This window comes from Megascapheus bottae, chromosome 9 (genome assembly GCF_031878675.1).
Source record: "Megascapheus bottae isolate mThoBot1 chromosome 9, mThoBot2.hap1, whole genome shotgun sequence".
Lineage (NCBI taxonomy): Eukaryota > Metazoa > Chordata > Mammalia > Rodentia > Geomyidae > Megascapheus > Megascapheus bottae.
In genome coordinates this window covers 16,411,855-16,425,399 of record NC_143517.1, presented here as the reverse complement: position 1 = coordinate 16,425,399, position 13,545 = coordinate 16,411,855, and the positions used below count along the sequence as shown (strand labels likewise).

Sequence of the window (13,545 nt, the reverse complement as noted above, 5' to 3'; positions counted from 1 at the left end):
GTTAATTACAGAGAAAGGTTTCTCCATTTTTATACCACAATCACTGCAGCATATTTCCCTGACATTTGCGTATTCCTTGAAAACATTTTGGCAACCAGATGTGGCTTCTAGCTGTCTTGAACCACTACTTTCAAAGACACATGTTCTCTTAATCTACTTAAAATATTTTAACTCTCCAGTGTTTAATTAGCATAGACATTATTGGGAAAGTTTTATTAACTAGCAGACCATACCTATGATACAGTAATAAATCAAACTTCATTTTATGTCATTAGTATATTTCCTCTTTGGTAAGACATAAAGCATTTTTGATTCCTTTTTAATATTACATCCTCTCTTTAATTCTTTTTTCTTTAGTAGTGCTGGGGATCAAGCTCAGGACCTCTAACATACTAGGTAAAATATTCCACTAGTGAACTATGTCTCTAACCCTTCTCTTTTTCAAGCTTATGCAAACTTTTGAAGCAATAGAGGTGAACACTCACTTGATTTGTGGGGAGTTGTTAGAGACAAATTTTTTGCACTGTTTCTATAGGCCTATGAGTACTGAAAATACCTTTAATACAAACATAGACTGACCTTAAAAAAAGATACACAATGCCATTCTCAAAACATTTTACAGTAATTATAAAATACCAGTCAAAAGATTGATTTTTGAAGAATCTAATTGTGAAGTAGAATGGATAGTTATTTTAATAATTTTCACATACTGTTGATATTTCTTTTCTAGTCAAATTGTGAGTGGGAAACAGTGGTTTATGGAAAGACAGAAGATCAGCTTATAATGACTGAACAAGCAAGAAGATATCTGAGTACTTACACGGCTACCAGCAGCACTTCAAGAGCTCTGATACTGTAATTGTTATTAAAAGTGATGGAATTCCCCACTCCCTTACTGTATTCTATACCAAATTAAGTGCAGTGAGATTTTTCTCAATTAATTATTTTTAGAATTTTAAAATATAACCCTAAAACGGTTGGCTTATTTTCTATATTGGATAGGTGAGAAGCTAATAGGTCACTTAAGTAAGGGGTGGGTGATTTCATTGTTCATTTTTTTTAAAATATGAGATTTTGGAAAATCATTTTAAAGACTAAAATAGAGAAGTAAGAATGTTTACACATATTCCAAAAGGGTATTTTCTTCACAAGATGTATGTTGCTCCCTCTTGAGGTAGCAGCTTTGTTTTAGACAGGTATATGAGTACCCGTTATCTATGAAATGAGTTCATGTATGGGAAGTACATGTGGTTTTATGAAGTACTTTTGCCCATGTGCTGAGGCACTTAGGCTACCGTTATAAAACAAAAACACACAGTGGAAAGGAATTGAAAGGAAGATTTTTTAAAAAAGAAGTTGCACTACTAAGTTTTGGTATTTTTCAGAAACAATAAAATTAACTACAGTGTTAATGTATTTATTTGAGCATAGTACTAAATACAAAAAGCATTGAAAATGAGTTTTTTCCTTTTTAGTGAAGAGTCAGTATTTTCTTCATATCTCAGAAGAGCTGAGAGTTTTGTTGAATGTATTGTACAGTATGTAGGAACAGGAAAACCTTGTAAATTGGAAGGAAGTCTTTTTATAATTTATTTTAATTTTTAAAGCTTAAATGTAGATATTTATATGTATGCAGGGTGTCTAGAAGCCATGTTGTTTCCTGTTATTACAAGTAACATAGTAAAAAAAACATTTTTGATATTTAAGTATGAAACAGTTAAGTTATAGCTGCAAATAATACAATATACTATGTGTCACATCTATCTAAATATTGCACTATGCCCTTTAAATCATGTTGGTTATAAAGTAGTTCTAAAAATGTACTAAATAATAATTTAATATTTTGTTTTTAAATTATATTGAGGGGACTCTTATAAATTAATCTGGTGATTTGTATATGTGTTTGAAATTTTTACATTTTGTTTTAAAAATAATATGGTACCTTGGTCCCTTAAAACAGTCTGCACTTAGAAGTTTATGATATTTTCTCAATATTTCAGAAGTAGAGAACATTATCTTTTATTTATACAAATGTTTTGTCCTTTTATAAATGTTTTACATTTCTCTACAGGTTACAACAGTTGCTTCAGTTGCCCGTTTAGGTGTTTGCACTTATTTTATTTCTTCTTAAAAGAATGTCTTTATTTGCTTTTGTGGTAGAGATTTTATGTAATTTTTTGAGACTTATAATGGTGTGCTGTCAACTTAAACACTGACAGGTAAATAGAATTGTACACTGTAGTTTGAATTATTTATAATTGACACACTCTCTCCTCTCCACTCCTAAAGTATGCTGCTATAGAAAATAGCAGAATCGGCTTGCTGCTATGAGATGGAAAGAGCGAACCACCACTTGCACTGTGTGAAAAGATAAAAAGCAAATGATGGCAAGTTCTCAAGTTAACTTAATGGAATCAACCATTACCAGGCAAATTCTTACAAAGACCAAAATACTACTAATGCCTTAAAAACAAAATAAAACAGCTTAAGATTTTCGGGTCTGTTTTTATGTAATAGAAATGGAAATACTAAGTATTTTAATGCTAGCTCTTGAACAGTAGACCTACAAGGATTTTAAGTTATTTATATTCATTCACTAGCTTTTGCATACTATATGTTAGTGAGAAGTAATGAGTATGTATGGTGATACTAAGATTATGCCTTGTTGATAAGTGATAAACCAATTTGAATCTTTGTAGCATGTTTTGTTGAGTATGTTGATTGCTTTCTAATTAATGAACTTCTCACAGAAATTTCACTTTGTAAAACCAATGATTGTGACAAAATCATATGGGATTATTTCAGTTACCTGAACAAATAGTACATAATGGCTTTTTGTGTCTTGGCTTTTTATAAATGTAGCCCTGAACTGGATTGAATGCAGTAGTCTCCAATCACCAAATTATAATATCTTGGAAGAGCTATATTTTTTTAAAAGCATAATTTTTCTTGAGCATTAAATCATCCCAAATGGTAATATATTGTGATAGGCCTAGGCTTATAAGATATAGTATGTATTTGGGTTGGTATTGGTTGAATCCTCCAGTTAACTGCTTTGTTGCTTTTTGTAAGATTTTTAATCGTAAATATGTATATGTCAGGCATCTTAAGTCACTTTTTTTACTGTTGTGTTTGTTTGAATTCTTTCAATATTTATAAAATGCCAGACATACATGTAGTAGCCATATTTGCATGGGAACTGACTACACATCTATCATACTGCATTTTGTTGTATGGTTTTCACATTAATACATCAATTTCCCTGATTAAATTGCATTTATTTTTGATATATGAGAAAACTTCCCATTGTAAGAGAATCTTGCAAACAATGTTGACATATACTAAACATCCAAATAAAGCATCTGTCTGTGTATAAGCTTGCCTGCTATTGCTCATTTTTGTGTTTTATGGATTTGATTGCACCCTCAAGGACTGAACCCCAAATTATTTTTCCTTTGGCCTCCTCACCCCCTAAGGGCCCCTTTTATAGGTAATCATATCTGTTAATACAACATGGTCTCTTGACTGAACCTTATTCATACCATATTTTCAACTTTCATTTTAGACACTTCCATGTAATTCTTCTATTGACATAAAATGCAACATGTCCCAAACAGATTTCCTCTTTTTCCCAATTTGGAGCTGTCCTTCTTTTGTTCTAACTCTGAATAGTATTGCCCTCCTTTGACTCTTGCATTGAAATATGTTGTAAATTCTCAGCTTTATAAAGCTATCACTCTGATTTTTGTCCATCTATCTATTAGTACTGTTGCACTAATCATATGGGCTTCATTCTGTAGAAATACCAAAACACTTCACAGTAGCATCATGAAGTCATGAGTAGAAGACTGACTGGTCACCTAGATTTTTGCATTATCTTAGTGATTTCCTCAGCCTCCTATGCTCAGAAATCTGTTGAAATTAACTTACTGAAATTAGTTTACCTCCTAATATAGGGCTTAAGCCAAGTTTATAAGATCCATGAAAACAATCCTTATTTGATCTATTTATTTGTACTGCGAAATAAAACTGCTGAGAATATTAGGCACATTCTCATATATGAATAAAAATACTTGTTTTGGGGTTTTTTTTGCCAGTCCTGGGCTTGAGCTCAGGGCCTGAGCACTGTCCTTAGGCTTTCTCACGGCTAGAGCTCTACCACCTGAGCCCCAGAACCACTTCCGGCTTTTTTCTGTGTATGTGGTATGTGTATGTGCTTGCTAGGCAAGCACTCTACCACTAGGACAAACTCCCGGCCCCAACAAAAACATTTGTATAGAAATAAGAAACACATAGGATCACATCTATCATTCAGAAATTGATTCTTTATTTCCTAAACTGAGCCTAGCCTATCTTTTCTCGCTTGTTTTCTAACCATATTGGTGAGTTGAATTCTCCAAGAACATATATGTATATGCTTCTGTTTTCATACCTGGGTTTATAAAATACTCTTGATTTTTTCCCTATTATTTGGTCTTTCTAGACTTAAAATCTCATTCAGCCATCAAAACAAGTCTATAAAATTTCCTGATTATCCTACTGCTTCCATAAAACTTTTCCACTAGACTTGACGTTTCTGAAGAGTAGGAATTGCTATTTATGACTACTTCGTTTTTATGTCTAGAAAAATCTTACCAAAAGTTAAATGGAAAGAACTTCAAAAATTTGTCATCACTTATCCGAGAATATTTGATCATACTTATTTCATACAAATAACTCAATTTCTTTTGCTTTGTAGCCAGGAAAATGTTATTTTCTTAATTTTGTGGGTCATTTTTATAAGCATATGCTTTCCTGCTTGATTTATCTAGTTATGAGTGATAGGTCTGCTAGCCAATCAGACCTCTGATTTCTAATGTAAAACAGATACAGTATAAAGATGTGGTGCATTTTATGAAGAAGAGGGTAACTTGAATTAAGTGAAATCCCATTGGAATATTTCACTTTTCCTGTTCTTAAAAATTAGTAGAAATAGGGCTGGGAGTTTGGCCTAGTGGTAGAGTGCTTGCCTAACATGCACAAAGACCCGGGTTCGATTCCTCGGTACCACATACATAGCAAAAAGCCGGAAGTGGTGCTCAGGCTCAAGTGGTAGAGTGCTAGCCTTGAGAAAGTCCAAGGACAGTGCTCAAGCCCTGAGCCCAAGTCCAGGACTGGCAAAAAATTTTTAAAAAATTAAAAAATTAGTAGAAATAGGGTCAATAAAAGCATGCAGATTTTATCAGAAAACTAAGATAAAAGTGAACTTGGAAAAAATTCTTTTCTAGGAAGGGTGTGCTGCTGAAAACCTTTTAAAATCTGGCATATGTACAATAGAAGTAGAATTTGTGGCACATTTAATATTAACGTAGTGTGATGTACTGCCTTTACTTTTGCAGTTCTCAAAACTTGCTTGTTCAAGTTCAAAGTACAGACCATGCTTGGTTTGATTGTGTTTTCTTGGCCAGTGTGGAGAAAGGAGGATGGTTGTCTTTATTCTATTTTTGTTTTGTTATGTTTTTATGGTTGGTTGTGGGGCTTGAACTCTGGGCCTGGGTGCTGTCCCTGAGCTTTTCAAAAAGCTCAAGGATAGCACTCTACCTCTTGAGCCACAGCACCACTTCTGGTTTGCTTGTGGTTAATTTGGAGATAAGTGTCTTATAGACTTTAGTGCTCAGGCTGGCTTTGAACCTTGATCCTCAGATTTCAGCTTTCTGAGTAGTTAGGGTTACAGGTGTGAGCCACTGGTGCCTGGCAATCCACTTTCTTTACTCCTAAGATTTCCTCATCCAGAGCTGGTAGGCTAGCTAGGTTTATTGAATGTGTTTGCTTAGTTCTTGAAACATACAAGAGGGAGTATATATTTTAAAAGTAATATTTATAAACCAATAAATCAAACAATTTTTAATATCAATACACATTACCAATAGGGTATTTTGCATTTCTCTTGCCACATTTGGCAACTGTATATTGGGCTTGTGGTTTGAAATTACTAAAAAAAAAATCATGGGGGTGTGTGGGGGGGAGGGAAATGGGTACCAAGACATGTGAAAGGGTATCAATGTATGTGAATTAATGCACCTTCTATCTGGCAAATATCATGTAACCCTTTTAATAATTACAATAAAAAAAAAGAAGTCACCTGAAGGAAAAAAAAAATCATTTGCGGGGCCAGGAGTTTGGCCTAGTGGTTAAAGTGCTTGCCTAGCATGCACGAAGACCCGGGTTCGATTCCTTAGTACCACATACATAGACAAAAGCCGGAAATGGTGCTGAGGTTCAAGTGGTGGAGTGCTAGCCTTGAGAAAGTCCAAGGACAGGGCTCAGGCCCTGAGCTCAAGCCCAGGACTGGCAAAAAAAAAAAAAATCATTTGCAATTCCAGACTAATCTTACTTATTCCCAGTCACAATGGATCAGTTTGGTGAAATATTATTCCTCTCTCTTTTAGAATTTATGTTCAACCCTGTGTCTCTAGGCCACTATCTTTAGTTTCCTCATCGGTACATTTTCAACCCCCTTACCATCTCTCTCAGTAGATTGGAAGCTTCCTGAAGGCAGGAGCTTTGCCTTGGTCACCACTATACATATCCATTATTTACCGTATCATCTGAAAAAAACATAAACCAAACACCAAGATGTAATAGTAAGCAAATTAAAGCAGTCTGCCTGACATACATTCTTGGACAGTAGTGCTGTGAAGGAGAGAATACTGTTCTATAAAGGATTGGGGCAAAGGATCAATTTCCCTTGGGAGAACATGATATCTGAAGTAATCTCAGACCAACAGGCATGAGGTCAGTAGGTTAAAAGTGCTGATATATTCCAGGTAAAGGGTGGAATATAAAGGAGCCACTTCCAAGATCCAAGACCCTAAGGCTGGCAGTTTTAAGTAGAGTTTGGGTGATGTCAATGGAGGTTGCTGAAGCAGAGGGGCCAGACCTGATAAACTAAGCCTTCCTAATAAGGAAGTCATAACGCAGGTCAGACTGAGAGTCACATGCAGGAAACACATTGGGAAACGCTTGGGTGACCTACAATTGAGAAAGGAAAGAGAGGAGACAAGCTGGGCTGTCTGTGAGGTCCCAGGCATGGGCAACTTTGTGGGATGCTCTGAAGCTCAAAGGTCCTTCTAATTGTCCCCAATTAGGATGAGAAGACCAGGTCTTTCTAGTCCTGGGTTCATGCTCTAGCCGTGGTGTGTGAGTGCACCTGCCAGAAGAGGCAATTCCTTAAAACTTCTGCATGAAACAAGAGAAAAGAAAAGAAGCAGAATCCTCTGCTAGGAAGAAGAAAGGATTCTTGCTGTGGGAGGCATGACCAGTGAGCCCAGGAGACAGATGACTATTTTAATAGTCCTTGAGAAGAATGAGGATAGATTTGGTTAGGGAAATGAAATTGAGGACAACAGGGAAACAAAGCAGGACTGAGGGTACATTTTAGGTTGATGTGCTTCAGTTCAGGCCCTTTATGAGGTCCAGCATGATGCTTTTGTGATAATTCAGCTATCACACTTTTGCCTCCTCTGCTTACTCACAGGAAGAATGCGTAGTGACACACATCTGCCCTGCTGGTGCCATTCACAACCGGGCAAGGTGGAGCTGCTGCAGCTGCTGAGGACACTGAGGAAGAAGCCCATTAGTCAATAAAAATGGACGTAGTGAAGAATGGAAGGGCAAGGGGATGTGGAATATTGTGGAGAATGCTGGTTCATGGAGAAAGGCAGGGTAAGCTTCCACCGGAAGTCACCCTGCGTATTCTGAATTCCTGTTGGACCTTACCTGTCCTTTGCTTGTGGCTGCCATTGATTCTGTTTTTCATTAAAGCCATCCATGTGTGCCTCCCTTTTTCTTTCTGGAACATCTTCTGGAAGGATACATTCTATGAGCACAGGCTTTGGCTGCAGAAGGCATGGGCACACACCTGGGCATGAGCACTGTGTCTTACAATATTCCAGGAGATCACAAGAACTATGGGAGGGGAAGGAGTGACCTCTGATCTACTGGTTCACCATGACCAACTATAGATACTTCTGGTAGAACCTTTCTCCACAAATACCTACAAGTTGTTACTTTAACTCTATTAAATCTAGAAAAATCAAACTTAACATATATACTTAGGGTCAATACTTAACCAGCAGTGTAGTATAGAGTGTTCATCCTTGCTAAGTCATGTAGGACTGTCATTTATTAGGGAGAGCATAAGCCTTGAATCTACAAAATTTTGAACAATGGAGTAAATACAAAATACTGTACACTACTCAGAAATTGTAGCCAATGAAATGAGCAAGCCATATACTTCAATATAAAATGAAGTTTTAAAATCTTTAATGCTTTTTTTTTTTTTTTTTACCAGTCCTGGGGCTTGAACTCAAGGCCTGGGCACTGTCCTTGGGCTTTCTCAAGGCTAGAGCTCTATCCCTTGAGCCACAGCACCATTTCTGGCTTTTTTCTGTATATGTGGTTCCGAGGAATTGAACCCGGGTCTTTATGCATGCTAGGCAAGCACTCTACCACTAGACTAAACCTGCAGCCCTAATGCTCTTTTTAATAAAGGATAAATCTGTACCATTCATTTATGTGGTGTGTATATACATATATATTTAGACATACAGATAGAGATATATATCCATCTTTGTGTCTGCAGAAAATATTCCCTTTATATTAGGAACTACCTAATTAGAGTTCCTCTGGTCTTTCAGTTTAAAGAACAAGGAAGCCCAAAATACAAGATGTAGACAAGTAAAAATCATCCACTTTGGGGGAAGTAATAATAAAGGGTTCATGTACATTTCTCAGCCTTTGGCTGAAGCATATACAAGCAAACCAAGTTGTTTTTTTTGTTTTTTGGGTTTTTTTTTTTTTTTAGAAGTAGTGGGTTTGAACTCAGGGTCTTGTGCTTGCTAGGCAAGTGCTCTTCGAATTAAGGCATACTTATTAATTTTGCTTTTAGATTTTTTTCAGATATGCCCTCCCCCCCTCTGCCTGTGCTGGACTAGGATTTTGATTTCCCTACTTATGTCTCCTGTATAAATGAGATTACAGATGTGAGCTGTCATCTGGGTTTTGTTGAGATGGTGGGGGGGGTGTCTTGTTCACTTTTATCCTGGGCTGACCTTGAACTATATTCCTCCTGATTATAAACATGAACCACAACACCTGGCTTCACTATTATTCACTGTGACTGAATAATACTCATGTGTGTGTATATATATATATATGTATGCATATTTAGGTTCACGAATATTTTTAGTTTGTGCTGTCTGGGATTGCTTTGGGCAAGGAGCACTATGGCTAGATTCTATGGCAGTTCTATTTTTTGTTTTAGGACCTCTATACTGATTTCTATGCTGTTTGCACTAAATTACATTTCCACTGATAGTGTATGAGGGTTCCTTTTCCTCACATCCTCCCTAGCATTTGTTATAATACTTTGTTTTCTTGATGATTGCCATTTTAACTGGGGTATGATGGAAACCTTAGTATAGTTTTGATGTGTATTTTCTTGATAGAAAAAGTATCATTTTAAAAATGTGCTCTTTGCCCATTTTTTTGTTGTTGTTGCTTTTTTTTGTCAGTCACAGGGCTTGAACTCTGGGCCTGGGTATAGTCCCTGAGCTCTTCAACTCAAGGCTAGTGCCTTACCCCTTGAGCCACACTGCCACTTCCATTTGTTGTTGTTTTGTCCTCCTTTTCCTCCTCTTCCTTCCCCTCCTTCTTTTCTTTTTTCTGTTTGAGACTGAGACACACTCTCACACTTTCGCTCATTGGCTGGTGCTCTACCATCTGAGCTATTCTTCCAACTGTACTTTTCCTTTTGAAAACTATCCATTTAATTCATTTTTTTAATTTATTGATTGGATTATTTATGTTTTGGGCTGATAATTTTTAAAAGTCTTTTAGATATTAGATATTATTTCTAATAATCAAAAGATTAAGTGTCAATCATTTCCTCACATTTTGTAAGTTGTCTCTTCAGTTGTTTCTTTTGCTGTGCAGAAACTTTTCATTTTTCATTATTTACTTAATTATATATTTATAGCACTGGCGATTGAACACAGTTCTTCTCTCATGTTTGTCAAGCACCTGACCACACTGAGTTAAAATAGTTTTTTTCTCTATATTTAATAAAGCTAATTAAAATTTGGTATTCATTATCTTATAGAGTGCATAATTACTAAACATTTACTATTTGAGTATTTAAGGAAATCTGCTCACATGTTAGACACAGTCTCCAAGAATTTGAAACCAGAATTCCTTTTTTATTAAAGAACTTATTAACGTTGATTTTTACATCATATTTTAAATGACAAGTTTAACAAACAAGTGTTCAAGAAGGGAATCTCTATTTACAATCACTGGGACTTAGTATTTAGAACTTAATCAAAATTAGGCAGAATTCTTTTTTTTTTATTTATTTATTTTTTGGTTAGGGGTCTTGAACTCTGGGCCTGGGCACAGTCCCTGAGCTCTTCAGCTCAAGGCTAGCACTCTACCACTTGAGCCACAGTGCCACTTGTGGTTTTCTGATAGTTAATTGGAGATTACAATCTCACAGAGACTTTGGTGCCTGGGCTTTGACCTGTGATCCTCAGGCCTCAGCCTCGAAAAGTAGCTAGAATTACAGAGATGAGACACCAGCCCCTGGCTCAGCATTCTTATTTTTTGATGAGGAAGAAAAGTAAAGATTTAGACAGAGAAATCATAGTACCAGGTAGACTCACCCTCTCTTTTAAATGAATTATTAAGTTGCTTCCTCTAGATATGTGTCCCATTTTCCTATCCTGTCTCTCAGATACACTTGTAAGATGAAGTTGCACCTTATTTTGGGAACATCTTCCTATTCACCTATTCACCTACTTCTTCTATTACTTGATTAAAGGAAGGAGGCTCTAGGTTGGGATGGAGTACTTGGCAATAGCAGAAGCATTGGGCCTGGGAATTTGGCCTAGTGGTTAAAGTGCTTGCCTAGCATGCATGAAGACCCGGGTTCGATTCCTCGGTACCACATACATAGAAAAAAGCTGGAAGTGGTGCTGAGGCTCAAGTGGTAGAGCTCTAGCCTTGAGAAAGTCCAAGGACAGTGCTCAGGCCCTGAGCTCAAGCCCAAGACTGGCAAAAAAAAAAAGAAAAAAAAAATAGAAGCATTTCTCTTAGGGGTAAATTCAACTCATTGTTTAAAGTGGAATAAGGTAACTTGGTACCTCTCCCTTTTGGATATGAGCAACATTTCCAAGACTGCAGATTATTTCTCAAGGCGGGTAGCCACATGCACATGGTCTACAGATGCTCTTGACTGTAAACTGTGGAATGAATAAATTAGGGACAGTTTTCAGTCACTTTAAGTGTTCTCACAACTTTGGAGAAAGTCCATCTGGGAAAGGATGTTTTTCCTGGTGAGAAAGCAGTAACAGGAGGTTGTTAATAAAAACCTTCATGAGTTACTTAGGAGATAAAAAGATAATGATTTGTCCTAGTAATATGAAGAACGCTAGGGTTGCCCAAGCTAAATTTCCCAGTGGCCTTTTGAAAAAGCCAACCCACTGAAGATGGCAAGTCATGCTAATGACTGCAGGCCACCAGCAGGGCCACCCTTGGCTAGTGTGCGCCTCCAATGGGGCGTGAAACACACGCAGCTCCAGGCTTTTGTTCCCCAGGACAACCAGCTTGGGCAGGAAATTCACAAGAGACTGATCAAATTAGAGACTAAACTGTGTGAATGGTCCGTCTGCTCACAGGCCAGAGCCGTTGACTCTCCTGAGTCCTTTAACCTCTTTTTTGCTTCTTTCAATGCATCCAGGAAAAAAAAAAAGATTGTTTTATTAAGCATTGGTTTCAGAAAAAGCAGTCAAGAGGAAGCTCCAGATAATATGCTGCTTTACCTAATTTCTATTTTGGCCATAAATGAGTAGAGAAATGTTTGTTAAACACACAGACAGACTCTCTCTCTCTCTCTCTCTCTCTCTCTCTCTCTCTCTCTCTCTCTCTCTCTCTCTCTCTCTCTCTCTTTCTCTCTCTCTCCCTCTCTCTCTCTCTCACACACACACACACACACATACACACAGAGTTCTAGTCTGTGACACAAGGCACAGACTGAAATACAATAATAGAACACAGAAAAAAACATGGTCTCTCCATTCCATTGCCAGAACATGGTGAGGTTCTTTCGGGAATCTGCCACTCCTGACCACTGACCCTGGTCCTAGGGGATGATCACCTGCTTTCTCTAGGGGGATGCATCATGTTTTCCACCACTTTTGACCTGACTCCATGTGATCTGCAACTTCTTGCAGTGACTACAATCTACTGTATAGACACGCAAACAATACCATATAAAATAGTTGTCCCAATCAAGACCATACTCATAGACTTGAATCTATAATAAAGTGACTAACATGTAAATGTCAAGGATACCATTTGAGTCTTTGTGAGTATAGAGAATCTCACAATGTGGATTGTGGGTGCAGAAAGTAGATTACAATTAGCAAGAATTTCTCTATCACTTTATTTGGTAAATTGCCTAAGAACAACTCCTAAGAGATTGAATTCTCAGTATCTCCTAATCATAGTGTACAAAAATCAGTTCCTTTAAGACCAGATAAGTTCACAGCTGAATTCTAAGGTCTTCAGAGGAGAACTCACTTCAATACTCCTCAAACTCTTCAATGAAATCGGAAGTTTACTACCAAACTCATTGGAGGAAGCCAACATAACCCTCATCTCAAAATCAGATAGGAACTCATCAAAGAAGAACTATTTCTTTGATAAACATTGATGCAAAACTTCTCAATAAAATTCTGGCCAATCGACTTTAACAACTCATCAATGTAATTCATCAAATCAATAGGAGCCAGGACAAGAAACACTAGATCATCTCCATAGATGCAGAAAAGACATTTGATAAGATCCAATACCCCTTTATGATGAATGCTCTGGTGATACTAGGGATACATGGAACATTCTTCAATATAGTAAAGGCTGTGTATGACAAACCTACAGACAGCATTATACTCAATGGTGAAAAGTTAAAGCCATTTCCTCACTAATCAGTAATGAGACAAGAATGTCTGCTCTCTTCACTCCTCTTCAAAATAGTATTAGATTTTCTAGCTAGATCAGTAAGGCAAGAAGCAACCACAAAGGGGATCCAAATAGGGAAGGAGAAAGTAAAACTCATTCTCTTTGCATTTGTATTTAGAGAACCCCATAGACTCCACTCCCAAGTTACTTGAGTTGATCTGAAACTTCGGCAAAGTAGCAGAGTATATAATTAATGCACAAAAACCAATAGCTTTTCTAAATGCCAACCATGACAAGGGCAAGGCTGAAATCAGAAAGCAGTTTCTTTTGTCATAGCCTCAAAAAATATACCAAGGAGTTAACCAAAGAAGTGAAGGACTTCTGCAATGAAAACTTTAAAAGTCTGATAAAGGAAATTAAAGCAGATTTAAGGAAATTGAAAATCCTTCCATGTTCCTGGGTTAGAAAATTAACATCATGCACGCTAGACGAGCACTCTACCACTAGGCTACCCTCCTGGCCCCATCTATATTATTATTATTTTTTTTA

General features: G+C 36.9%; 1 protein-coding gene across 5 annotated transcripts in view; it reads left to right on the top strand.

The window, feature by feature from the left end:
* The window catches only part of Mybl1 (MYB proto-oncogene like 1), a 43,068-nt gene extending 39,692 nt beyond the window's left edge, over nt 1–3,376 (top strand). For 3 of the 5 annotated variants that reach the window (XM_090338897.1, XM_090338896.1, XM_090338900.1), the window contains 2 exons: nt 731–855; nt 2,290–3,376. In XM_090338897.1, coding sequence (XP_090195023.1) covers nt 731–855; nt 2,290–2,302 — 138 coding nt within the window. In that variant the 3' untranslated portion in view covers nt 2,303–3,376. Of the gene's footprint in view, nt 1–730 lie in introns of all 5 variants that reach the window. The other 2 variants (XM_090338898.1, XM_090338901.1) reach the window with 1 other exon arrangement.
* The last annotated feature ends 10,169 nt before the right edge of the window (nt 3,377–13,545 follow it).